This window comes from Taeniopygia guttata, chromosome 2 (genome assembly GCF_048771995.1).
Source record: "Taeniopygia guttata chromosome 2, bTaeGut7.mat, whole genome shotgun sequence".
In the NCBI taxonomy this organism is placed as follows: Eukaryota; Metazoa; Chordata; class Aves; order Passeriformes; family Estrildidae; genus Taeniopygia; species Taeniopygia guttata.
The window spans coordinates 9,793,839-9,817,477 of record NC_133026.1 but is presented as its reverse complement, the minus strand read 5'-3'; the positions used below and the strand labels follow the sequence as shown (position 1 = coordinate 9,817,477).

Here is a 23,639-nt window from a genome sequence, read left to right as displayed (position 1 = left end):
AGAGATGAAGCATGTCAGGTATAATTAGAGCTGTTTACCTGAAGTATGAAGAAGGTCGTGGGAATCTTAAACTTCAGGGAGCAATAAAGTAGATGTTTAGGTGACAGAGGGGGCTGGGACCAACATCATAAGGTCAGTCATGGAGCTGGTTGTCCTGGCCAAAAACACATCCCCCTGAATGGAGACATGGCACCTGTGCTGTGTCACCTTGGTGGCTGTGACTGCTCTTTTAAAGGCTGAGTATTGCTACAGTGAATTTGTGAGAGAAGGAGAGCCTGTGAACCAGGAGGGACCCCATGAGCTTGAGCCTCCCTATCCCTCCTGGCAGCCTGGACAGATGCTTCCACTTGCACGGAGTGATTTGGGGACAGGAGGGGGAGGATGAACATGTCACGCATGTGGATGTCTCCCAGGCAAACTCACAGAGGTGTTTACCTGAAGGCTCTTTAAATCCTTTGGAATAGCCAGTAATTTTCTGCGGAGAAAGCACTGGTACACAAGCAGCTGCTGAGGAGACCACAGGGAGGATCCACTCAGCTGGCACATGTTTCAGGACAAAACTTTGATAGGGTGGACTGCTTTCACAGAATCCCAGAATCTTTAGGGTTGGAAGGGACATGAGATCACCTTGTCCAACCTCTCTGCCAAAGCAGAGTCACCCGGAGCAGGTGACACCGGAACGTGTCCTGGAGGGTTTGGAACGTCTCCAGAGGGGGAGGCTCTACGACCTCCGTGGGCAGCGTGCTCCAGTGCTCTGACACCCTCAGCGCAAAGAAGTTCTCCCTCTCGTTGAGGTGAAACTTCTTGTGTTTCTGTTCATGGCCATTGCCCCTGTACGGCTCCATTGTCTCCTTGTACAGGTGCGTGAAACAAGCACATTAACTCAATTCCCATGCCCAGCCATCTTTACGGGGGCTGCCGGCGGAGGCGGGCAGGACCCCGGCGTCCGCCAGGGTCGGTGAGAGTGAGGTGGGTGGGGGAGCCCCGGCGCTGCCCGTGCCCCGGAGGAGTCCCGGCGCTGCCCGTGCCCGGGGGAGCCCCGGCGCTGCCATTGCCCGGAGGAGTCCCGGCGCTGCCCGTGCCCGGGGGAGTCCCGGCGCTGCCCGTGCCCGGGGGAGTCCCGGTGCTGCCCGTGTCCCGGAGGAGTCCCGGTGCTGCCCGTGTCCCGGAGGAGTCCCCGGCGCTGCCCCTGCCCGGAGGAGTCCCCGGCGCTGCCCGTGCCCGGCGGAGTCCCCGGGGCTGCCCGTGCCCGGCGGAGTCCCCGGGGCTGCCCGTGCCCGGGGGAGTCCCCGGGGCTGCCCGTGCCCGGGGGAGCCCCGGCGCTGCCCGTGCCCGGGGGAGTCCCGGCGCTGCCCCTGCCCGGGGGAGTCCCCGGCGCTGCCATTGCCCGGAGGAGCCCCGGCGCTGCCCGTGCCCGGGGGAGCCGCTTCCCCGCGGTCCCGGCGGGGCGGGCAGGGCGGAGCGGAGCGCTCCCCCCATCGCGGCTGCCGGGCGGGCCGGGGCGGGGCCGGGGGCGGGCGGCGCTGGTCGCTGTCCTGGGTGTTGAATCTGCTGCGGCTGCCGGAGCCGGGGAGCGGCCGCGGGAGGCACAGGGCGGGCGGGCGGCATGGAGTGAGGGCTGGCGGCGGCGGGCAGGGGAGCGGGGCATGCGATGGGCCAGGCATGATGGGGACGCTCGGCTCCGTCCTTCTGCTGCTGCTGCTGCTGCCGCCGCCGCCGCAGGTGCTCGCCGCCGCCCCGCGTATCCAGCCGCCGGCCGCGGGGGCCGCCGCCGAGGCGCGGATCGGTGAGTGGGGCCGGGCCCGGGGGGAGCGGGGCTGGCGGGGAGCGCAGCCCGCGCTGCTGCCCGGGAACCTCCCGCAGGCAGCGCGGCAGGGCCCCGCGGCCGCGCCCGCACGGCGGCCGTTGAGCGGCCCGTCCCTCACCCCGGCTCCGGGGCCCCGTCCTCTGTCCCTCACCGCCGGCTCCGCAGCTCCGTCCTCTGTCCCTCACCGCCGGCTCCGGGGCCCCGTCCTCTGTCCCTCACCGCCGGCTCCGGGGCCCCGTCCTCTGTCCCTCACCGCCGGCTCCGGGGCCCCGTCCTCTGTCCCTCACCGCCGGCTCCGGGGCCCCGTCCTCTGTCCCTCACCGCCGGCTCCGGATAAGCGGCCCCGTCCTCTGTCCCTCACCGCCGGCCCCGTCCGCCGCTGCCCGTGCCCGTCCCCCGCACCCGCTCCGGGCCCCTCACACCTCCTGCCCTGCCCCGGCCGTGTCCCGTGTCCCGTCTCGGGGGACCCCTCTGCGGGCGGCTCTCGCCCGCTGTCCCCGCACGCTGAAAACTTCCGCCAGGGCACACGAGGCCCCTAAAATCGATGTGCGCCAGTGGTGAGTCCCCGAAAATGCTTGCAGCCTGCACATATTTAACCCTTCTCCCGGTTTGCTGGATTCAGCCCACTGAACTGCCCGTATATTTCAAGGAGACAGGAAATCTCCGGGCCACAATCCCCCAGATGCTGCCTCTGGTGGAGTCCCCCCTCCAACTCGTGCTGCTGGAGGTGGAAGTCAGCACTGGCTGCGGGTTAAGGCTCTTTCAGAGCTGTCAGAAAACCCCCGGTGCAGACCATTAAACAGCCGCTTTCTGTTGAGACATTGTTGTCTCAACATTGTCGTCTCACCCCTTCTTCATTTAGAAGGTGTCATCTGCACTAAGCATCCCCACCTGGGAAGGGACCCACACCGGCATGAAGGGATCCTGAAAACAAACTCTGTTTCAAATCGATGCAATTCTCCTGTGACACTGTCCCTGGCAGTTCTTTCCTTGCATTGAGACATTCAGCACTGTATGCTCACCTGAATTGTCTGCTAATATCTATTAATAGAGCCAGTCTCAGTTCACTTACAGTATCTTCCCAAAGCTCACTTTAAGTCAAGAATGTCATGACTAGGAGAATTTTGTATTTTTTCGCATTTTAATATCTACCTATGATGGTTATGGAGATCAGAGTGAAAGCTAAACAAACTATCCTTAAGAAATCTTTTTCTAAGACAAAAAAATTAAATTCCTTTAAGAAACAAAGAAAGCCTTCCGGAGGAATATTGCTGCAGTTTTCCTCATGCACATCCTGTTTATTAAGAAGGAATTAAAATCAGCTGACCATGTTTATAATGAGGCTTCAGCCAAGTGGCAATAAAAATGAACTATTATGCTTGCTATAGTGAAGGTAGTGATGCAAGGTTTTAAGGAGAAATGGCTTGGACTGGATTTATCCATCTCTCCTCTCTCCTGGTTGCTATAGATATAGACTGTTTCTCCTAATCTGCTGAAGAGAAAGCTTGCATAAAAATATTGCAAGTAATAGCTGTAATTTTTACCTCTAATAATGCAATAGCCTGCACTGTGCTTTCAGATAGTCAGATTTTGATTCTCTCTCCCTATACAAAACCTGCAAATCAGTTTGGGTCACAGAGTATTTTTCAGTTTGTTGTAGCTGAAACACAGAAACAATGTGTGTGTTCGTTACTTCCCTCCAGCTTCCCTGTGCTCCTGCCTCGGCAAGGATCCCTGCCTGCCAGTTAAGGCTGTCCTTGCATGGAAGGCACTGGGGGAAGAGCAGCCTTGATTTTACTCAGTGAATCCACTGCTCTGGAGGCATAATTTGGAGGCATTTCAATGGCAGCAAAACAAGCTGAGCCTCCTTACTTCTTGCTGGGATAGGGACCTCACTGACATGTCAGGCATCTCTGTGAAAGATGGGAAGGGATTGATTGTGTTTGACAAGATGCAGGAAAATGTTTGCATTGTTCAAAGTGAAACAGTTTTAGCCTGTCTCTTCCATTAGAGCTCCTTTATTTCTTTTATTGACCAGTGTTTCAGGTCTCATTAATCTTGACTTCAAACTATTTATTATTGTAGATTCTGTTCAATTTTGGAGTACAATTCTTAGACACAATCAGGGGACATAACTGTAATTGTTCAAGGTATCTGAGTTTTAGGATTATTTGTAGTTATAGGTGAAAGATACCAATTTGGTTTCTTCTTGTGTGCAGTCCCATCTTCTTTAATTGAAAATGAAGACAGATGCATTATGAGACCTCCAGAATGTGTGCTGAAAACTGCCTTAAAAGCAAAATAATCATAGAAACATATTTTTATTGTGTTTTTCCCCCCATTATTTCAGGAAATCTTCCTAAAAGTTGTTTGAGAAGCAGAAGTTCATGACCTTTACCATTTCATGGAATGGATTAATCCAATTTCATTCTTTCCCTCTTTTTTATGGTCAACTTTTGTCTGCACTTTCCAGTATAGTGAGCGTCTTTAAATGTTGACCTTTATTTTGCAACATAATTACAAACTTATTTAAGAAATTAGAAGATTTAAAGTTGGAGTTAACTGAGATACACAATTTGGACTCCTGCTTCTTCTGCCTCAATAATTCATGAAGCTTTGTAGATCCTTCCTGTGGTGAGGTGTTAAGGTGCAATTATCAACAGAAGCACACATTCTTTCATTTCTTGACATTTACCTTTCATCATTCATCATTCTGTGATGATTTATAGTAGCATTTTAAATGTGAACAAATAAGGAAAAGCAAAGTCTTTTCCCTCTGTCTTTTTGTTGTCTAGGTCTTGGCCAGGAGAGATATTCTTCTCTTTTTCACAGAAAAAAAAAATCGTAGTATTCATTAGTCTTTAATGAAACACTGTGGTTGGGTGTTTAATATTCTAAAGAAATTTTTATTCATTATAAGACACAGTTCATTTAAGATAATGGAACTTCTTTTTAAGTGTTTTACAAAGTAATCATCTGTGGAAAAATACATCCTCACCATGTTTGCTCAATTCCAAACGTTTGGGTTATTCCATTCTTGTGTCGATGGTCGCAACACTAAACAATACCTTCAGTAAAAACTGGAGCTTCAACTACTAAAACACTTTTATTGTACAGCCTTTTAAGTAGAGTAATTGATTCAGAAAGTTGCAGTGGTACTTTACTTTCATTTTAGGTAGGCTGGGTGAGATAGAGAACTTGATAACAAAGTAAGCTGTGAACATTTTTAATCACATTCTTCCATTAGTACTAAAACACCGGTACCTGAGCAGAAGTTGTCCTCATGTGTTCCAGAAAAGAGTAAATGTGCATGCTGCAGTGCCTTTACATTGACCTTTAAAGTGTAAAATGATGCTTATAACCTTCACCAAATATGATTTTGCAATATAATTTGATCTTTTGTACTGTGTGACATCCCATTTTTCAGTATGCGTTTTTCCTCTTAAATGAGTACATTGATATGCTGTGGAAATTTCCAGAAACATTTGTTCCACACTCTACGTAAATTTGTTCCATACACTGTGTAAAAGTTTCTTCAGAGTTGTATTAACTAACCACAGGCAGAATTTATGTCAGTCAAATGAGTGTGTGAATTTAGTTTTTAACTCACTAACAAAAAAACAAGTCACATTTAAGCTTATAAATATGAAATATACTCCTAAACCATTAGTTGTGAGTTACTGACACATACAGTGAGCAAAGACAGTGTCTTACATTTCTCTGGGATTTAAATTTAAATGATAGAAACTTAAAGACTTAAAAAATGTTGCATGTTAAGTTTAGTACTTTCACAAAGTACTGTGTGCATATTTAACCACTGAAAAAATATTTTAGAGGTGGGTTAGGAGTAGCAAGTGGCTAAAGTTGATCAGAATTAAGAAACTGCAACAGCAGGGACTTCAGTTTCTATTGGTGAAAAGTGTTTCTCTAGTATTGATTCTTAAATTGCAAGAGTGAAATACAGAGTAGGACAGATGAAAAAATTATTTAGATTGTTTACATTTCATTCAGTGTTTTGAATGCTATGCAAAGGAGGCAGTGACAGAGAGCTTTAATCTATGGGTGTTGCATGAGGAATGGCAAAGAATTAAAAACATGTATCTTGGTTTAGTTCTTGTTGGGTGGATGTTACCTCAACAGAACTACCACAGCTCTTCTCAGCCATCATTGTTCACTGCTTTGAAGATCCATGAGGACAGAAGTTTTGCTTCTTGCAGCAATTGAGCTGAAGCTCACTGAAGTCCATGTCAACCTTCCCATTGACTTCAGTAGCATTTGCACCAAAGTTCTGGTTTGGGGCTTGCAGCAGACTGGCTGAGAAAGTAGGAGAAATAGAGTTTTACCATCTGTTCAGTACAAAAAACAATTGACTGACTTTCCAGTTGCATTAATTTGGAACTTCTCACAGGCACTCTGTTTTTTTAATAATGTATTTATTTGATGTAATTATTGATGGTGGAGTGTAATGTATGATATACTAGAAAATAAAAATAACAACAAAATAATTTAATTGAGACAAGGTTGTGTGCTCAGAGTGTGAAGGATTCAGTGTAGGAAACTGCATTCTTCCCTTCATCAAAAATATTTTTGCATATCCTAGAAATGTTTCTTAAGTTATCAGTTACATTAAAAAGCAGCTTTAAGGTAGATTGATATCAAGGCATGTCTATCTGTCAGTTCCACTGAATTACAGGTAAGAACATGCATTAATATTGTTGGCATCATGCCACGACTGTTCTACAATAGCTTTTTTACTGTAACTTGTTTGTGTTCAAAGTTGCAAGTGGACAGGAAGTGAATTATTTCTCTATCAGTAAAAGGAAGCAGTTGCATGGTGCTCTTAAGATTGCTCATAGGATGGGATTTCCTGGGAGATTTTTTTTTTGTGTGTTCTTGTTTGTTTTATTGACTAAGAGAAAACAGAGAAGGTTTTGGCAAGACAATCTTATCTCTGCTTCCTACCTGAGTGTGCCCCAGCCCTTCTAAACCTCACCAGAGCACACCACCATGGTTCCATGACGTCAGGCAGCCTTCTGGGGGGAATTGCCTTCCTCCTGGCAGAGAGATCCCGGAACATTTGGGCAGCTCTGCTGACACAGCCCAGGGCAGCTCACGTTGACACACTGCTGACAGGCAGGCAGTGGCCTGTGTACTTTGTGAGCAGGGTGGGTTATAGACAGCACTGTGCTGGGACTGCCACGGGGAGGAAAGGGCAGCTGCAGTCCCTGGGGGTGCTGAGCTCATGACGGAGAGGAGCTGAGGTCCCCTGTGTCAGTCAGATTGCCACTGCCTGGAAAGAGCACGAGAACATGAGCTCAGCTGTAGGTGGTTGCCATCATTCGTATGTGTCCAAATCCGTAAGGAGACTTGTGCAAGTCAAAAGACAAGGTATATTCCAGCTGCCTGAGAATGATACATATTTTGGTCTCATCCCACTGACAATGTAGCCTAAAATTTAGCTAAAATTTATGCAGTTATTCTTACAAAATCATTGTATGTACTGTATTGCTAAAACCTGTGTTGGTGTTTAGGCAAAGCAGGCAAATTTGGGAGGAAATTCAGTACTGGAGGAAAGATTGACTTGGTTTTGAGCATAATTTTGGCAGAGGAGGAAAGTCTCCAAGAGGCAAAGTTCACTGCTAGCTTCCATCACAGAAGTGCTGAGCTGGATGTGTATTTGTTTGGGCTCAGCATGGTCATTATTAATAATCTAGGAAGGCAGTGAGTAATATTGTTGTTTGTCAAAGAGTTTTATATTTGCAAATGAGGAGTAAGCAGGTGAAGATGCAGATGAAGAAGGAAAGCAAGCAGAAGAGAAGCCAAGGAATAGAGAGAAGCATGTTGGAATGTGGATGTTTAAAGGACAGAATGAGAAATTAATTATTTAGAATAATCAGAAATGGAGATTAGTGAGTTATATATGATCTGTAAAGATGTAAATTTAAGATTAAATGGAGTTACCTTTTCTCTTGGAAGAAACAGTCAATTGCAGCAGCAAACCTGAGATGTTCAGTGTGTAAGTCTGAGGCATGAGAACATGAAGGAAGGTGACTAGAAGGATAAGAGATTTGCAAAATAAAACTATTAATTCATTATTTCAGACCCAAGCTGTGGCAAAAAGTGGAGTTGAGAAATGCATATACACTGTGAGAAACTGCTCTGGGAATAGAAAGGATTTATTTCTCTTCATGTAAGGGTTGGGAATCATCTAACTAAATGTAATTAATTGAGCTAATCACTCTAGGCTCCTTTTAACCTATTTCTAGTTTATAAATTTCAATTAATTTTACCCAACTGTACATATCTAACACGGGTCAGATAAATGTCTCCCTGAGTGCAGCTATTGCTTTCCACTTAGCATTATCTTAAATACATTTCCCAGGCTAGGGCAAATATCTGTAAATATCTACATGGTAGGTACTGCACTTCAGCTCTTCAAAAATCGTTGCTCAGGTTAAACTGGGGGAGAGTTAAACACATTTGGAGAGTGATTCACATGTCTTTCCCCACTAGGTGAGACTAATGAAGGAGCTTAAACTAAAGTTAGGTTGCTTGAGGCTCACCAGCTACATTTCTTCAAAACCTTTCTGAGATCTGTAGGTCTTGCCAGTGAGCTGTTTAGGGAGGTTTTATGAGTAGCCAAGCGGGTTTGTCACATAAGGGACTGAAGTGAGATGATTAATGGATAATAGTAATATTTGAAAGAAATTTCTCTGAGAAAATCAGCCTCTGGTAATTGCAAACAAGTGAAGGGGACCTCCAAATGACAGAGAGGAGAAATGGGCATAACAGAATGAGCAAGCCAAGGGGAAAAAGCAGGTAAATGTGCAGGAGCTCTGCAGGCAAGGCAGAGGAAAAGGCAGGGGTGTCTGGTATTAGAGGGCTGGAGGAAGAGGACCATGAAGACATCAGTTATGGACAGTCAAGGGAAAGCGTGAAGGGAATGGATGTCAATGTGTACATACATTAATGATCTTTCTTATGTGAGTTTTAAGGCCTTTATTTGTGAGGTGGTGGAAGGGTTCTATATCTACCTCAACCATCCCACAGTGTCAATGCATTCCTGCATTCCCAGTAAGAGTTTGCCATTCAGAACAGCCATACTCATCCAACAATTAGGGAGTTTTATTTCTGAAGATTAGAGGAACTAAACTTTATAGATTTTATTCTTTTTTGAGGAGTTTCTTGAGAAGTAGATTAGTAAATGATCACATCTTACTGTGTTTTTCCCCCCTATAGTTTGTTTCAGCAAATGGTACTTAAATACCAAACCAAACCAAATAGTTTGTTGATACACAGTCTCTCTGGACAGAGAGTTAGTGCTTACAATGCTGTCTATTTTGCTTCCAAGTAACATATTGATTAAACAAGCTGTTTTTACATGTAAAATGAGTAACTAGAAGTTTTATGGGAAGTACAGCTGGTTGTAGTGGGTGTAAGGTCTCTTCTTTCAGTCATAGCTTAGCAGCATGCAATGATGGTTACATAAGCTTGAAATCACAGCCAGAGAGAACAAGGTAATGTGCAGGGAAGGTTGTGTCTCCCAAAATGTCACAGACTTCCAAATATCCTCATAGAAAACAATGCAGTAGGGACCAAACATACATTATGTACTGCAATGAACTTAACAAGTTCAGCAAACCTCAGGAAATATCCAGATACATGTAAGTCTCCCTTTTTTACTCCCTCTTCCCCAATTAATCTTTGATCTCTCAAGTCTGAACCTCAATATTCTACAAGATACCTTATGAAAATCAGTTATGGATGCTGAATGAGGTGTTTTGAATTTTTGGTGCTCAGAAATCTTCTGCTCACATTATTCTGCAGGAGATGATTACCTGTCTGTGTGTTGCTGCCCTAAAAGGCGTAAAGATGTTATAACCTTATAACCGTATAATCTTATTATTCTGCTCTGCACCAAGAGCAGAAGTTGTCTTTTCTCTACAACTTTTTAGTTGGTTGATACAATTCAGTTAAGCTCAGAGCAGTTGTTTCAGGCAACCACTTTACTTCACTGGAAGGTCATGCCTCATATTCAGGCCTGAGGAAGAGTTTGTGTGCCAAGCAATTGTCTGTGTTTTTTTAAACTACTGCCAGCCTGCAGCTTTGCAGTACAGAAGGGCAGTAACAAAATTTTATGCTATTCCTGACAGTGACTGTTGATCTTGCTTTTGTAAGGGATATTGGTTTAGATTAAATAAAAAAAAAATGGATATAAACCACAGCCTTGCTCACAAGCAGTGAAATCAGTGCTGGTATTTGTGCTGGTGTCCATGACATGGCAACAGGGAAATGGGTTTTGAGGGTAGGATTAGTTTATGCCACTATTTCTCTTAAGGTCTCAAAAGCATGAAATCTTTAACTGTGTCTGTGTAAGAGATAGTCTCCTATTAGCTTGGCCACTCAAAAGGGGTAGATTTATAAGTCAGACATTATAAAATGCAATTGCATTTGCACTTTAGTGCTGATTTTAAAAAATAGCCTATTGTATTTCTTTTAAGAATGTATACATTATTGTTTATTTCTCTTGAAAAAAATGGTTTGTTATAATTTTAATTTGTAGTATGGAATACTTTATATATAAAATACTTACGTTTCAGCTTTATTTGATATCTGATGTGATAGATATTAACTATCAAATACATTTAGTGAGCTGTTATGAAATCCTCCTTCCCGGTTTAGATTTCAGCAAAGCTCAGTAGTCTCAGTATGTAGTCAGTCAATGCCTTACTCAAAGTAGCAAAATCTTCCACCAAGCCTCTTCTGAGGGCTGGCCACACTTCCCAGCCCAGCTCAGCTCAGCTGCCTCTTCTCTTCATGGCATCAATCTGTTTGTTGGAGATGGCTGTACTCACTGGTGACTATCCCAGTTCTTACTTTGACATCCTAAAAGAAGAAAAAAAGAAGGGGAAAAGGAAATTTTGGAATTAGTCTATTTGGAGATAGCTGAATATTAATGAAAACAAGATACCAAGCTAAATATCATCAAGCATTTAGGTAGGTCACCTTGGAGGTAGTGACACAGTTGACAAACATAACTCCACCCCAAATATTTTTCAGTGCAGATTATTTGTTAAATTTTGATTTTTGTTTGGTCTGTATTTAAAAAAGTATCATTTTGGCTGTATTTGTTTTATTTTGCTCCTATTTTTTATTCCTCTTGAAAACTGGGGTCTGGTTCTGCAAATTTGTCTACCTCAGTTTTAAAGTTGTTAAAATATTCTTGTTAGTACTACCTACCTGGAAATTTATTTTAGTTAACTAGGTCAGCTCATAAATACAGTTTACCAACATATGTTAGATGCAGGGGATAAATTCCAAGGACAAAAAGAGGCAATAAAAAAATGTGCATTCAGAATAAATGTGACAAGAATTAAAACAGAATTTTTTAAGGAAATTCCGAAGTTAACTTATGCTATCCATTGTAGGAACTGCAGGAAAATAAAACAGTCATGTTCTTTGGAAGTAACCAGTCACACTTTCAGACAATATAAAATTTATAATGCTATAATCAAGTGACATTTGAAAAGCAGAATGGGAAGGTTGTTTTAGTACTATGTGTGCTGGATTTTATGCTGCCCAACAAAGACCTAGGGATGAGGGCGGGTTATTTTCTGTCCATTTGCTTTTGTTTCTCTGAGTAACACCTGCTCTAATGAGTTTGTAATCTGAAAGTAAATAACTGAGCAGGGAGGAGGAAATGGGCACAACACACAGGCTTGAGAATAAACAGCTGTCAAATGGCTGCTGTTTCAGAGAGTGGAACACACAGTTTGGATTCAGCTTGAATGAAGGAACTGATCACACCCAGTTGTCAAACTTTCCTAATTGAAGACTAACTTGAGAGAATTCTAGAACAATTTGTTATCCTCTTCAGGTTATGGAACTATTTTAACAGTTTAGCAGGTAGGGAAGTGCTCTGAAAGGATCAGTTACCCACTGGTGGGGTGGCCACACAGGTTGTAAAAGGAGTGTGGTTGTACTTCTTTCTCTTGCAGTTAGGGAGACTCATGCCAGAGAGACTAAATTAAATAGTAGTGCAGTAAAGGGATGAGCATCACCTAAGTCTTCATGAAACTGCCAGAATCTGAATTTATGTTACATATGTTTGGCCAGCTGACACTCTTGTTATTCAGAGTCTTTCTTTTTCACCATCTGGAATTAGAATAAAGGCAACTTGCTCTCAGATCAGTTCATCCCTGCACAAGGAGACTCTGCTATCAAGAAAGTAATGTAAAATACAACTTTTAATGAGTAGTTTCACCAGTTTTCCTGACTTTGTTTCTGTGTTTGGTGTAAATTAGAGAGGCTGCAGGTTCAGTTCCTTTTGATGCCACTAGTCCAAGGTTCCTGGATTTAAGACACCAAATATTTAAACAGGGCTTGCTTGATTTTATAGAATATGTTTAGCTCTATTTAAGACAAAGCATTACCAAATAAATATTTGGACATTTTCTTTTGAGTCAGTTTTCCATTGTCTCTGTTGTAGTGTGGAAGACAGACTTGGCTCTGGAGCTCCCATGTTTTCCTTCTATTTGACCAAGATACTCTGCTTAATTCTTCTCAGTGTGGGGAATCCTTCTTGCCAGATGATGGGCTTTGGTGATTTGATGGAGCTCCATTTTCCACCCCTGGTCCCATAGAATGGGGTGTGAGTGTTACCTTGTATGGGAATGTCACTCTGGGAAACAGAGGACAGTGTTCCCTTAGCTGGCCACACCTAAGTCACTCCCCAAGCCTGGACAATGTTCATGTTTAAATGAAAAGCAAGTGTTCTACTCTATGCAGAGTTCAGTAAAACAGCTATGGTACAAAAGAATAGGTGTGGAGAAAGACCACATAACATTCCATAATCTGTAATCTTTACCAGACTGCCAGAGTAAAGTAAGTGTCAGAATGCTTAATTACATTTCCCAGGGACAGATTATTTTTGGTCAAGTCTCATCCTCCAAAATGCATACTGATTTTACAGGAAGAACCTGCCTTTCTGCTGTGGTTTGTCTTGGGAGAAGGCTCATTCATACCTGGGATTTCTCCCCACCTTCCAGCCCTTCAGCTGTGCTAACAGAACTATGTTTGACCAGCTTCGTCATTGCCATGGAACTTCTGGAAAGTCCTTCCCAGTTGTATAGATGTCAACTGAACACTACTTTGAGAAAAAAAAAAAAAAACCAAAAAAAAACAAAAAACAAAAAAAAAACCAAAAAAACCCCAAAACCAAAAAAATCTCCCAAACCATTTACACATTACCAATACAGCTCTTCCTGAACACACATTATTAAGCTGGCAGTCAGAGTACTCTAATATTAATCTGTTACGTTGGAGTCAGTATGCAACAGCTCTTTTTCCTAGTTTTTGTAAGTAAAAGTTGAACTGGCAGTTCTGTTGGAAATAGATTAATTTCAGTAGTTTCTTAACACTTCTTCCTATCACAGTATTTTACATTATATTTATTCATAATTTATTTTTAGTCACATTTCATTTGTGAATAATGTGTTATCAATTATTATGATGATATTTTTTCACTACATAAATCAAAGAAGAGCTATTTCTGTTATAATTTATTACCTGAAAGCTGTGATTAAGTCTGTCTGTTTAATTTTGGTACTGACTGCCAATGCAAAGAGTTAAGCATGTGCCCAACTATAAGTAAATGATTTTGTCACTTAGTAAACATGAGTGTTCACCCCTTATGCTTTCAACATGGAAAAATACAGGTTACAGCAGTTTTGTTCTTTGAATTTTTGTAGAATCTTGACCTTTGTTCCACTCATTTAGCTGGTAATTGAGCACTTAGATCACATCAAAATTTTGCACACTAGAAAAACTTGTAATTCCAACTTCATAGTGCTGTCACTTGCATACATGTTCAAGGTTACTCAAAGAATTCATTGCATTTCCAAGTAAGATAGTTTTAACAAGGCTTCTAAAATAAGACTAGATAAACATTCCTAAAATTGCCTTGAATCTGCTGTTTGTAGTGCCTTGTGCAGTAAAGAAGACTTTGTGTATTTAACTTAAAAATTTGATATGGCACAAATTTAGATGAGCTAGAAGGTTTGATTTTATTCTTCTCCAATGAGTAGGATGTCTGCTGACACCCAGGAAGGACTGTAAAACCTACATTTGGGAAATGTAGGTTTTCATACATGCATGAAAACTGAAAGAGGTTATTCCTCCTTTTCCAAAGATGATCCTCAGTACGCATATTACCAATGCTTCCCCAGAAGAATTACTTGAGCTCTGGACCTTACCTTACAGACCAGTGAGATAATTGCATAGTTGCAGAAAAAATAAATATAAATTCCTGTCAGAATCCCCAGGTGCCTCATGAATGAATTTTGAATTCACTCTGCAATTTCTCAGTTCATATATTATCTGTGTGTAGTTATTCTCCATAAGTGACAAATTAGAAACAGCTTTTTAGTCTTGGTTTCATCTCAGGAGGTGAAAACTTATTTCTGCAAATATATCTTTTTGCAAATGTAAGCTTTTTTTTATTTTTTTTATTTTTTTTTATTAATGAAGATGATAAGTTGCTCTAGGATAAAAAATTATTAGGGAATTTTCCTGAGAGACCATTGAGAATTCTCTCCTCACAAGAGAGACTACTGGGTGGCTAAGGGGAAAGAAAGTAGGACAGACCACAGCAAGTGAGAAGTCATTATGGAAATAGATTAAAACTTCAGTTCACCTTTTCTGTTCCATCCTTCCCCATGCTGAATATGAACTGGATTCCTCTGAGGAGCTTGACTGTGCTTTTTAACTTGACCTAGCAGTCTCTTAAGACAGTGTTTAAATTTAAAGGGCTTGTTAGGAAGATGTTACTGTAGCAACAGGAAAGTAATATTTTTCATATTTGACAAAAAGCTTTAATGTCCTTCTTGACTGTATCTTCCAGATTTCACAGTATGACTTTTTTTCAAAGTCACATATGGTATTTTTTGGATGAATTATCAAGAAAAAGTCAAGTGGTGCAAAGACAAAAAGGATGATTTTTTAAAATAATCTTACCTACTGTAATATGTTGCCATTTCATTATATGAGGCTTTAAAATATTAATAAAGTGATGATTTCTGTTTTTTCTTGGATCTGCTGAGGAACCCTCTGTTGGTGGATCAGCTCTCCAGGCTGGTATGAAGCCTGGCAGATCTGAGGATATTCCACAGTGATGGATGGCTGGCAGCTGGGAAGGCCACACCAATGTGCTTGTTATGATCTATTGCCCCATTCTTGTCCCTTCTTTCCCTCAGCAAATGCTACTGGTTTCTGTCAGAGAATGATTTTGGTTTAATCTGATTTGGTTCTTGGTATTGTTTGCCCCTTTTGACAAGAGCAAACTGAGTGAGCACAAATAGCAGCCCTGAATAATGCCTGGGTTCCCTTACAGACTGAAGGGGCCAGGAGGCTGCAGTGCTGAGGGTATTCTGGGGAATGCTAGGACAATTCTGATGTGGACAAATATTCTAGGTGCAGGAATTCAGAACCTTTTCTTTAGAAGAAAAATAAATAGATATAGTCACAGTAATTGTGAATCAAAATTTATGCTGGTATTTGCTCATCAGGCCCTGAATAAGAAATATTTCATGAGAAACAAAATTCCATGGATTTTTGCTACTGAGCTGCTAATGCAGTGCTAAGTGTGGGCAGAAAATACAGTATTTTATTGAGTTTTTTGTAACTGTGTTCTGGCCAGAAGTCTCTATATTAAAGTGCCCCACTGGGTTCCTGTAGCCATGGAAAGTCTGTAACTAACTTGGGTGAGAGGAAAAGCCCTGTATTTGCATTGTAAGCGGGGTATCAGTCCAGGTAAGAAAGTGTGATAGGAAAATGTCACAGACTATTATGGTCTGCTGAGCTGGATCATTCTACCCAGCTAAGCCAGCTTCCCCTGCATCCTTCTGCCCCTGCTTTCAGACTGGGCGGCAGCTCTGGATCCACCAGCGTGTGAGAGCTGAAAAAAATGGGCTTTGGAGTGTGCAGGTGGGATTTCAATGTGGCCTTCAGCTCATTTCTGTGCTCTAGGTGATGGGAAGGAACAGAACTTCTTGGCTGTGAAATAATAAAAGTGCATCTTTGTGCATAGGATCTGTGTGAGAGGGAAGATTCAATTGCAAGTGCGCTGAATTTTAGGAGAAAATAGCTCAATAGGGAACTCAGAAAATAGGCAATTGAATAAAGTAGAAAGAGCTACAGTAACTGTGCTGATTTATCATGGTCTTATATCAAATTTGTGGATATTATAACCACAGCTGAACCAATTTTTTTTCATTGACTTGGTTTACTTTCACAAATGAACAAAGTCTTAAAAAATAAGTGTGGAGACGAGCAAACCAAGGATGATGATATTAATGAGAAAGGCACTTCACATTCAAGAAGATCTGTTACTATTTTGTAACCTTGAAGTCAGAGAGTTTAAAGAAGCATAACTTTTGAAGGCTTCTTTAAAGGAGGAAGGTGAAAGATTTTTTAAAAAATTAAAATTTGCTTCTTTTAATAGCACTTCTAGTTATTTGAATATGCAATTTAAAACAGAACGGTTCCTTGAATCTTCCAGCTGTCAGAACAGGCTTGTTCTAAAACAAGCTTATAGGAATGTGTTTATCACTTTTTAAAAAATTAAAATATTGCAGGAAACATTTGACTCTTCCTCAAAAATTACTACAGTGACATAAAATGGCAGTTCCTCTAAATCTGGCTGTTGTATATAGGTTATTTGAGCAATGATTGTGAGTTTTTGCTTGAAGAGCAAGAGATCTGAAATTGCTCCCAAGTGCAGTGTGGCTGTGTAGAGCTGCTGTATTTAAGTTCTTGAGCCACTGGTTTTGTGTGATCATTAGATTAAAACTCTTCAGTGTAGTACAGATACTAAAGTTATGTTTTACATGACCTAACAGAACAAGGAAATAATTATATTTTGGGATGGTTTTGCCTGGATAGTTTTTGTGGTTTTTTGCTTTCATTCCTTAATTGCAGCAGAGAGTATTCCTTGAAGAGGTTTTAGTTTATCTGCTCAACATGTGGAATTTTTCTTTATAGGAGCCTCTCATGTTTTAACATTTGTGTTTGCTCCATCTCAGAGCAAAAATAGAATAGAAAATTAAAATATGTTAATGGAATAAACCACTTTAAAATCTTATTTTTACAGTAGGTAAAATATTTAAATTTTTAAAATTTGGGGGTTTTATGTTAACACTGAAGCTTTTCAGCCCGAGCTGAAAGGTTTGTCAGCCCAAGGACAGAGTGAAGGATTTGCCAGTCCTCATCCTAAAAGTTGTATCCTCAGATCTCGTGTGTCCACCATGGGCAGGAGAACCCAATCTTGCCACTGGGCCAGGCTCCCCTGCTCACCTGATCCAGGAGGCCACGCTCTGGAAGGGGAATTTGTGACCCAAAATGTCACAAAATCAGAATAGAATCACAGAATGGCTTGGGTTGAGAGAGACTTTTTAAAGGTGACCTGGTCCAATCTCCCTGCAATGAGCAGGGACATCTTCAACCATATCAGGTTGCTCAGAGTCCCGTCCAACTTCTTTCTTTTATCTAAGGTCCCCCCATTCACATCTGGCTCAGATGCATTGTAGTGTTAAATTTACCTCAAATGAAATATTTTTGATGATTCTATTTTTTTTTATTAGAACTATCTGGTAGAATTTCTATTTTCTCAAAACTACATTTTTCTTTGAAAGCTCTGTTGACAGTCTCCATCGGCCTCGGTTAATATAAGGATCAGAATGTTCAGAGAAGCCAACTGATTTTCTTAAAAAACCCCAAACAACCCAAAATAAAGCAGTCTTTTATTTTTTCTTACACAAGAGCGGAATGTGAGTGAAATTTTCGTGAAAATGGTTGTTGTTTTTTTTTTTTTTTTTTACTTCTGCTTCTTGAGGTGACTGCTACATGGACTGTTTTTTTTTTTTTTTTTTTTTTTTTAATACCAGGAAAAGAAATCCTGTTTCTCAGCTGCCTTCAAAGAATATTTTGATTTCACTAAAAACAATGTGTGTTTTTAAATGCTTTCAAAAGCTCCAGCTTTTACAAAATATTACAACATGTGTAGGTATCTGTGCTCTAGTGAGAATTACAGCAAAATGGGTTCTGCACAATTTTTCAATTATTTTCTAATCCCAGACAGGCTGGAAGCTACACCTATTGACAAACCTCATGAGAAATATCAACATGCTCCAAATTCCTTTTCAACTCTAGCAATTTAGTACTCTCTCAGAAGTAAGACTGTTAGATTAGATATTTAAAAGTCTGTTGTTTTTATTTTTGTAAAATTGCTTTTGATAAGAAACATTTCAAGTTTTTTCTTTTGAGAAAACTTGCTGGGTTGTTAGTTCTGTGGTGTGGGATTTATCTTACATCAGATCTCTGCAGCTGAGTCAGTCCCTCTGTCCCATTTATGGTCACTGAAGGGGAAGAGGTACTATGGGACATGTCTGATCTGACCTATTTTACGTGTCTGCATCAGGAGGAGATGAGTGGTACTCCAGGAACCTTTGACAAACTGGCTAAATTCCTTCAACTGTAGAAGCACCAAAGTGTGAGCAAAGGCTGTATGAGAGAAATGTAGAGGAGTATGAGCTCCCATCCAAACTTTCCAAAATATCTCCATGAATTTTTTCAAACTTCAGGTCTGCATCTTAACTTCAAATAGAATAGTTTCCAAATCCTCTGTCTTAAGAGTACTTTGTAGTCCTAAGGTTTATAATCTTTAGTGGTGCCTTTTTTACTCCTAAAACATATCACATAGAAGGTAAATACATTCTAATGCAAAGATTTTAAAACTAAGAAAACCACAGTAACAGGAGCTCTGTAGGAGGATAGCACTGTCTACCTTCTCTTGAAGTGCATTTTGGCTCTACAGTAATGGAGTATCTTATGACTTGGCATTAAATTATATTTTTGAAAAGTCAGTTATATTGACATTTTTAAAAAAAGTAATCTTGTTTGTAAATAAATTCTTAGTTTGAAATAAGCAATGAAAATATAATAAGCAATAAGCAATCACTAACTTTAAACTGAAAAGATGGAGTTAAATTCCAGTTTGTTTCTAAGCTCAAAAAATTTTTGGCTGTGGTATATAATCATGTAAATGCACCAACACAGACACACTTGGCTGCAAATACATTCCTTACTTCTTCTTCTACAGTATAACAAGTTTCATAATTTTTGATGATTATTTACTTTATCATGCATTGCTCATGTTCAGCATAGTTTTTTTTTTCCAGTACTAACTTATCCTGGGTTACTGTGAAATGTTCAGAGATATGTTTTAGGGATTTTTCTTTCACCTGTGTTTATTAGAAAATAAATCCATCTTAAATCTGATGCAGACTGCTTTTTATATAGAAATACTGCATTTTTTTCAAATATCTATAGTGAACTATATAGTGCTTATTTATTTTATGTTACCACCTAACATGCTGGAAATTTTAAAGCTCTTTGAAAAGATGCACTTCCAGCCTGAATGGGTTGGTAAATTAGGTAGGATATATAAGTAATGCAAGGATTTAAAAGTTGCATAAATTAATAGCAGTGTAAAGATGGTTAAAAATATGCTGGTTACATTAACTTAGTTTGACTGAATCCTTTTCTGCACTGTAGTAAGAAGAGAAATATTTAACTCAATGAAGAAAGAGCAATACTGTAGCCACTGTGGGCTGAAAACCCACCTGCACCAGGTCTGAGGGGCTGAAAAGTCGGTGGATATGGGTAAGGAGGGATTGGGAACTGGTCACACACAGGGACATCTTCTGTGCTGGCCCATGATAGTCCTGAAGGACTGGGTTTTAAGATGAGCTGTAATGAATAGAGGAGAAGCTGTAACTTGGTTCAGAAATGGAGCTCCAAATGTATTGACGGGAAGGCAACAGCAAATAAACGTCAAATGAGTTGGAGGACTCAAGTTATTTGACTGGAGAGGTGGGGGTGATGGGAGAAGAGAGAAATATTAGGAAGCAGGTTGTGAAGGGCTTTGAATGTCAAGTGGCCATACAACAGGATTTGATTCCCATTTCCTGCTATGTGACATTAGGCAAATAATGACATTTATCTGGTTTTTATGAGTAGAAAATGTGGATAATGCTTGCATGCCAAGTAGCAAACTGTGGTGGCAGCTCTGATCTTGGTGCAATGTAAATGAGATAGTTAATTTACTAATTTTGAAAATTCCTAAATGAACATGGTGATGTAAAAGCATTAGATTCACACTTTCCTTGAACTTACTTTTTGTAGTACTTATTAACATATTTTTCTGTAATCAAGATTTCTGCAGAGCTTGATTTCTGTATACAAGGCTTTTTATTTATGGAAAGCAAGTTTCTAATAGGTGATTTTCTTTCTAATCTGTAGCCATATTGAATAGCTAATGAAGAAGTATCCTTCTCTTTGCACTTCATGATCCTAAAATTTTTTTTTAAATACATAGTTAGGAGATTCTATTGTGTTAAATTTAGTGTCCCTATTCATTATGTAAGAGAAACATGTGCAATACCATTGCCAGCTTCAGAAGCAATCCCTGCATGTATTGATTTTATTTTCCAAATAAGAATCTGCCACATAAGATGCTCAGAATGCTACAGTTTGTAAAAGTAAAACGCAGTACTGCAGAGAAACTACAACATTCTGGAGGAATACTTGGTTTTACACAGGTATTCCCTTTTTTTGGAGGTTAAAAAATACAAAGAATTTAATCTATTTGAAGTTCAAGAATTGTTGTTATATCCATGATGTTCTCACACATTATTATCTGTAAGAATTCCTGTCTTCCATGTTCAGCTGGCTATAATACCATGTTTCATGCTGGTAGATGATGACCAAAGCTGGATTTTACATCCTTTCACTGCCTCTCATCTGGATTTCACTAGGATAATACTCTGTGGTTTAAAGTTACCCTTCTTTAGTAAAGGGTTGCTAATCCAGAAAAAGGCACTGGATGAATTCAGCAGCACAGGCACAGGTGAGTTGGATTCTGCTTTGAACAGTGGTTTCCTACAGATCAAGCTCAAAGCCTACACCCCGTTGTGTAAGCTGGAACTGGAACTGAATGGGCAACACTGAGAGAAATTTACACAGAAGGAGAGCAATAGAGAGAAAACTTTATGAAGTTACATATTAGTCATGTCAATTCCACATGTCAATGCACTGGAAAACAGTTGGATATGACAGCAATCCAAAACCACATAATGACAAGAAGTTCTTTATAAAAATACCATGGATTTCATGTTTGAAGATGGTAATAATTTTATTGACATTTGAGAAAACTTATCTTTTCAGAATTTAACATTTTATGCAAAATGATTGAGAGATCTGGTGAAAACCTATATGTAAATGAGTCAGTTTGTGGGTTGTTGACTCAGTTGGTGGTTTAGGTAAATTAAAATGAAAACAGTTTTTCTTTCTGTTGGTATTTGGATATTTCCCTCATCTGCAGTAAGTAAACAATTTGCTGCTAATATTACTTGTATTTTTATTGAAATTATACTTCTGATTATGAGTGGGGGAAGCAAAGTGTTTCCCACTGTAAGTTAAGACCAAGTTTGTGACCACCTAGGGAGTCTGAATACACATAAGTTGATGGGACCTGATGAGATGCATCCCCGAGTCCTGAGGGATTTGGGTGATGTAGTTGCCAAGCCACTCTCTGTGATATTTGAAGAGTCATGGCAGTCAGGTGAAGTCCCAGGTGACTGGAAAAAGGGAAATGTTGCACCCATGTTAAAAAAGAATAAAAAGGGGGACCCTGGGGACTCTCAGCCTGTGCCTGGGAAGATCATGGAACGGATCCTCCTAGCAGATGTGCTAAGGCACATGGGGGACAGGGAGGTGATTTGACATAACCAGCATGGCTGTACCAAGGGCAAGTCCCACCTGACCAATCTAGTGGCCTTCAATGATGGGGTGACTCCATCAGTGGGCAAGGGAAGGGCTGCAGATGTCATTCATCTGACTTCCATAAAGCCTTTGACACTGTCCCTCATGACACCCTTCTCTCTAAACTGGAGAGAGAAGGATTTCTCTCTCCAGTGATGTGTGCACTGTCCGGTGATGGTTGCATCCAGAGAGCAGTGGTGGATGGTTGAGATCCTGATGGAGATCAGTGACAAGTGGTGCCCTCAGGGGTCTCTGCTGGGCCAGTGTTATTTGATGTCTTCACCGATGCCACAGACAGTGAGACTGAATGCACCCTCAGCACTTGTACAGAGTGTAAACGTGTACAGATGGCACCAAGCTGAGTGGTGTGCTTGACTGCCTGAGGGATGGGATCCATCCAGAGGGACTTAAAAAAGCTCAAGAAGTGGCCCATGGGAATCTCCTGAGGTTTAATAAGATCAAGGGCAAGGTGCTGCACCTGGGTCAGGACAACCCCTGTTATCAACACAGGCTGTGGGATGAGCAGACTGAGAGCAGCCCTGCCCAGAAGGATTTGGGGGTGCTGGTGGGGGAGAGGCTGGGCATGACCCAGCCATGGCACTCCCAGCCCAGAGACCCAAACGTGTCCTGGGCTGCATCCAAAGCCCGTGGGCAGCAGGGCAGGGAGGGGATTCTGTCCCTCAGCTCCTCTCCAGTGAGACCCCACCTGGAATATTGCATCCAGCTTTGGGTCCCCAAAATAAAGACATGGAACTGTTGGAGAGAGTCCAGAGAACCAGAAAGATCATCAGAGGGCTGGAACGGTTCTCCTATGAGGAAAGCCTAAAAAAGTTGGAAGTGTTCAGCTTTGGGGTGACTTTATAGGGGCCTTCCAGTACCTGAAGCAGGGCCTGTAAGGAAGCTGGAGAGGGACTTTTTACAAGGTCATGTAGTGACAGCAGAAGGGGGAATGGCCTTAAGATGAAGAAGAGTAGGCTGATATTAGATATTAGGAAAAAATTCTTTACTATCAGGATGTTGAGACAGGGATCAGGCTGTCCAAAGAGGTTGTGGATGTCCCATCCCTGGAAGTGTTCAAGGCCAGGCTGGATAGGGCTTTGAGCAAGCTGATTGAGGGAAAAGTCCTAAAAGTCCCTGCCCACACCAGGGAGATTGAAAGCGGGTGATATTTAAGGTCCCTTCCCACCCAAAATATTCAATTATTCTGTGATTTTATGACCCAAAACATACTTACAATGTCCAGCGTAATACAATCTGTACTCACACAAAAAGTTGGTTTTGAAACAAGGAGACTTGGACTAAGAAGACTTTGGGAAATTTCCTTGACAGCTTTGTAGTTCTGGTAAAGGAAAAACTTAATTTAATTTTTCAAGAATAAAGTCATAAGAAATGGTGGAAAATTTAACCTGAAACTGAATAAATTATTGCTAAAAGATGAGGGGTTTTTTAATCAGTGGGATGATAAGCTATCAAAATTATTCAACTGGGGCATACAATAAATACTTTAATTCAAACAGAAGTTGTGGACTAATAGCAGTGACCACCTGATGATGGTGATGACATTCTCTGTTGTTTTCAGTGTAGAATGTGCTCACCATGGTCTTTTCTGACCTTGAAATCCATCAATCACTCTCATATGACAGAGTGCATTACTGTGAAATGTGCTGTACAGATTTTTTCTTCCTCACTGTTCCTCTACTATTCACACAGTGTGAATGGTGATACCTATTAATTCTGGAGTAAAATGATTTTATGGTGGTTTTATTATAAAAAGAAAGCAATTTTAAATGATGTTAAATAATAAGTTCTAAGAAAATCTTGCCCATCTTACCAGCATTCAAAGCCAAAAATGCTTATCAGCTTAAGTTAAAATCTCATTTGATTGCAAAGCGTTGTTTTATTGAATGCATTTTGTAACAGGTTGACTGTAGAAGTTGGTGTGGATGGTAATTTT

General features: G+C 41.1%; 1 protein-coding gene across 1 annotated transcript in view; it reads left to right on the top strand.

Moving 5' to 3' along the window:
- Window positions 1-1,484: 1,484 nt before the first annotated feature.
- PTPRN2 (protein tyrosine phosphatase receptor type N2) overlaps window positions 1,485-23,639 on the top strand; it is a 667,249-nt gene continuing 645,094 nt past the window's right edge. The window contains exon 1 of the mRNA XM_032747124.3: window positions 1,485-1,786. Within this exon, the coding sequence (XP_032603015.3) occupies window positions 1,663-1,786 (124 nt within the window). The 5' untranslated portion in view covers window positions 1,485-1,662. The remainder of the gene's footprint in view (window positions 1,787-23,639) is intronic.